General features: G+C 36.9%; 1 protein-coding gene and 1 long non-coding RNA gene across 2 annotated transcripts in view; both read left to right on the top strand.

Moving 5' to 3' along the window:
- The window catches only part of ryr3 (ryanodine receptor 3), a 64,825-nt gene extending 63,420 nt beyond the window's left edge, over nt 1-1,405 (top strand). Inside the window, exon 107 of the mRNA XM_077586570.1 lies at nt 661-1,405. Coding sequence (XP_077442696.1) covers nt 661-756 — 96 coding nt within the window. The 3' untranslated portion in view covers nt 757-1,405. The remainder of the gene's footprint in view (nt 1-660) is intronic.
- Nucleotides 1,406-2,109: 704 nt separating this feature from the next.
- On the top strand, nt 2,110-4,282 carry LOC144064750 (uncharacterized). The gene is made up of 6 exons (XR_013296879.1): nt 2,110-2,324; nt 2,508-2,593; nt 3,677-3,792; nt 3,859-3,974; nt 4,040-4,156; nt 4,209-4,282. It is a non-coding gene; the product is annotated as an uncharacterized LOC144064750 (long non-coding RNA).
- Nucleotides 4,283-4,363: the final 81 nt, after the last annotated feature.

The following is a 4,363-nucleotide window of genomic DNA, read 5'->3' on the forward strand; positions in this document are numbered from 1 at the left end:
TCATAAACATTTAAGGAGCAAAGTGTGAGATGCCTTAAAAGTTTATAGAACCCATAAGTAGTAATTATGCCTCAACCGTTCCAATACTCCAGAAAAATTGAAAACATTTCCTGTGTGCAATCTTTGAATCGTGAGTATTACATCACACGTGTTTGCTTTACACTTTGGGTTGCTAAACACTCACTGTGGCGTGAACATAGCCTTACGAGTTATTCATTGGTCAGCAAGCCATCTTAAAATGCTTCGTAATTTACAAAGTAAACAACAATAATTCCGTGGGAAATTTTAAGGCTTCTTTAATGTGATTGTTTAGCACAAATTTGATTATAATATTAAAAAGTATAGAATAAAGATGGCTTAACCAATGTCATTGTGATCGGTCGACAAATAACGAAGGATTTTGAGACCTCCATCTGGTCAGAAAAAGAACTAAAAAATTCTTTAGCAGCAAAAACATGATTTAAAAAAACAAATCATAAATAATAGACAAATCCTTTGGGCTTTTATTAAAGGACGTGCAACGCAGGAGTTCAAAATCATTCTATCCTTTGACCCACATGTGTGACTTTGGATTTTTTAGCAATTACCATTCTACATAGGTGCAGAAGAAAATGTTTAAACTCACAACAACTGTTCGTTATAATGCCCGTTTTCCTCCAGGAGTCTTATGTGTGGAAGTTGTACCAGGAGAGATGCTGGGATTTCTTCCCGACCGGAGATTGTTTCCGGAAGCAATATGAAGACCAGTTGGGCTAAAACCTTGTCTGGTGACTTTCTTCCATTTGGCACAGACTGTGAACATTAACTTCACTATTCTTGGCTTGCAAAACTGCTGCTAAATGTAGCAACAACAAAAAAAGAAACACAAAATTTGAATTAATAGAGGGCATCCAAGTTGGTACTGATATGCCATGATGCCTTTTATGCAACAAGTTTTCTTTCTTTTTTTCCCTCACATGAATGCTCAACTCGCAGTGTTGGATATACATGATACACTAAGAATACTTACTTTTTATCACTATTGACATAGAAATGAAACCTCACATCTGCCTTTTGAAAATCTGTTGTAAACTGACTTGTCACTTTATAATACATTTGAAACGCCCAAGTGCCTTTTGAGAAACTATGCAAAAAAAAAGGCAATTTTGACCCTTATGACACAGTGATCACGCTTATGCGATTTTTGTGGCTATTGTTAAAAGAAAAAAAATGTTGTATAAAATCTAGAATTCTAGTTTTTGTTTTTATTTTCCTGCCTAGCTGCACTTGTTCCCACCACAGAAAAGCTGAAAAGACTGATGGCAAATCAACTGCTTATTTATGGAAATTGGCATTATATGCAGACATGTACGCCTTTGTTCAAATGAGTGGGCGGGAATGAATAAAGTTAACTGAGGCAATAAAACCTGACTTGTCATTTTGGCAGCTAATCTCCTGGATTCAAAAATTCTGACACACAAAATGTATCCAATGTAAAGGTATTACCCCCAAAACATGGAGTATTTTTTTCAAACTTCAAAATCATTTGTTACCATGACAACACAGAGCAGAGCAAGGGCACTGCATCTCCAGCAAAAAAATAATAATAATATATATATATATATATATATATATATATATATATATATATATATATATATATATATATATATATATATATATGTATATGGAAGCTAACAGACAATTTGGAATTATTTAATAAGTATTCATGGACAAAATGTAATTAACATCCTTCTGTGATTCAGATATTTCTTAGGCCAGCAGAGAAGGCCTTGAAGGCCCTGACGGCACAGCACTGTCAAGTATCATTTAAATGTCTAGAAGTAAAAACAAACACTAAAGTGCATGTCATCAAAATGTTCATAATGTGCAATACTGTATTTTAAAGGATTAAAGCCCAACCAAAAAGTATTTACAGCTCCCCCCACTGACTAATGCACGTTATGATGAAAACAATGTATTTTTTTTAAGTATGAAAGCCCAATCAACACGTATATACAGCCCCGCCCCACCCACTGACTACTGCGTGTTATTATGAAAACAACGTATTTTTTTAAGTATTTAAGTCCAACCAAAAAGCATTTACAGCCCCACCCCTCCATGCACACACTGACTAATGCACGTTATTATGAAAACAATTTATATTTTTTGTGTGTCTATTTTGAATAGGCGTGGCCGAGGTCAGAGTTTAAATAGCCGACGTCAAACCCAAAATGGTTGATGAGCCAGGAGGCAGCACGGGCGTGCGTTGCAGAGCAGCTCAAAAGTGACGATTTTCCGAAGAAAGCCTGACAAACTTCTCACAGGACGATGCAGCACATTCGGTACGTTGTCATTTGGCGATATCGAAGCCCCAGTTCTCGTCTTAAGAGTGATAAGAGCATGATTCGTTGACGTGATGTCGCCCCATGTGTGTGCAGACAGCAAAATGTTTGCAAACAAATTGGCTACATTGCGTTACCGATCGCTCTTTGTTTGAAAAGAAATCATTCCATTTTGTGTTTCAGTCCCTCAACGAGCACAGACTGCTGGGAAACATCAAGAATGTGGCCAAAACGACCAGAAAAGAGCAGCTTGTCGACGCCATAACAAAGTGAGTCATTTTTATATAGTTCCGATTTTCTCTATCCGTGTAATAGTTAAACGTCAGCGTTCAGCATTCAAGGCTTTGCGCAATTGGCTCGTTTTTCATCATGATACATTCAACTTTTGAATGAAAACACTAACTAGGTTGGTGTTTTTTTAATAGCAAAAACCTGTGGATAAGTCACCCACACAAATGCCATTAGTGGACGTGTAACGAATAAACAGTAATCCCTCGATTATCGCGGTTAATGTAGACCAGACATGGCGGTGATAAATGAAAAACTGTAAAGTAGGGTAATCCCTATTGAATTTAATTAAAAAATACTATAGTGGCAAGTGTAGGAGTAGCTTCCGCTTGTGAGTTTCACATCTTTCTGAACTTACAAATAATAATCGAACATAGCCTTTGTCATCATCATTGACTCGACTAAAGCCTAATTGTCATCATACCCAGATAACTGCGTATGATGAAATTGGTACAAAAAATCTTCCATGTAGTGGAACTGTGCACTCTAATAGATTATATACTTTTACCCCGTTAACTTTCTTAAAGACCTTGGAGCTTGGACCGTTTCATTTTTAGTTTTAAATGTGGTTTTCACAAAACTTAAGTGAGACATTTATTCAGCAATAGTGCAGGTGTCATTTTTTCCTCGGTATAAGAAGAGAAAAACGGAAGCTTTTTGGATATTTATTTTTTTAAGAATGAATGGATTTGAAATAATTGACTGAAAAACTTGAGGCAGAAGTAGGATTTATTTATTATTTTCATGTAATTTGTACCTTGTGGCCCCCTGTCCGGTGTGTTTTCTATATTTCCCACCACATCAAGATCCTGATTATTTGTTTGTGGAGGAAAACATGAAAAATAGACTGGATAGGGGCCTTTAAAGACACAGATCATTTTTTAGTCTCTCTGCAGCAGACAAAAAGAAAACCAGACCATCAGTACCCTTTTGATGTTTTATAGAAAAATGTTAAAATTGGGAGTTTTTTGGGGGTCAAATTTTGACTGAATTAGGCCCTAGTCTGTATTTATTTTTTTATGTAACTTAATCGATTGTGCCTTGACCCCTTTTTTGTTTTCCAGAATTCCACAAGGGGGACAAGGTTTCCTGCCTATGTACAGATAGGCTCAGGCACCCCCCTTTTCGCGGTGCTGGTGGTTACGCGAAAACCTATCAGTGAAGTTTTTCAAAATAAAAGGTGAGCCCTTGTGAATGGTTTTTTACCTAACTTTGTGTATTGACCCCTTTTTTTCCTGTTTTCCAGAATTCCACAAGGGGGACAAGGTTTCCTGCCTATGTACAGATAGGCTCAGGCACCCCCCTTTTCGCGGTGCTGGTGGTTACGCGAAAACCTATCAGTGAAGTTTTTCAAAATAAAAGGTGAGCCCTTGTGAATGGTTTTTCACTTAACTTTGTGTATTGACCCCTTTTTTTTGTTTTCCCAGAATTCCACAAGGGGGACCAGGTTTCCTGCCTATGTACAGATAGGCTGCGGCAGCACCATTTTTCGCGGTGCTGGTGGTCACGCGAAAACCTATCAGTGGAGTTTTTCAAAATAAAAGGTGAGACCTTGTGAATGGTGTTTTACTTTGTATTGACCCCCTTTTTTCCCAGATTTCCACCTGGTGCCAAGGGGAGTTTCTTCGTCCATTCTCCAAAGTTTTTCAAAATAAAAGTTTTTCAATGTATACATGTGTTTGTCTTTATCTAACAAAAAATGCAAGTAACAATCCAAGTTCAAAAAATTTTATTTACAGGTAAACATTAAC

This window comes from Stigmatopora argus, chromosome 19, assembly GCF_051989625.1.
Source record: "Stigmatopora argus isolate UIUO_Sarg chromosome 19, RoL_Sarg_1.0, whole genome shotgun sequence".
Classification (NCBI taxonomy): domain Eukaryota; kingdom Metazoa; phylum Chordata; class Actinopteri; order Syngnathiformes; family Syngnathidae; genus Stigmatopora; species Stigmatopora argus.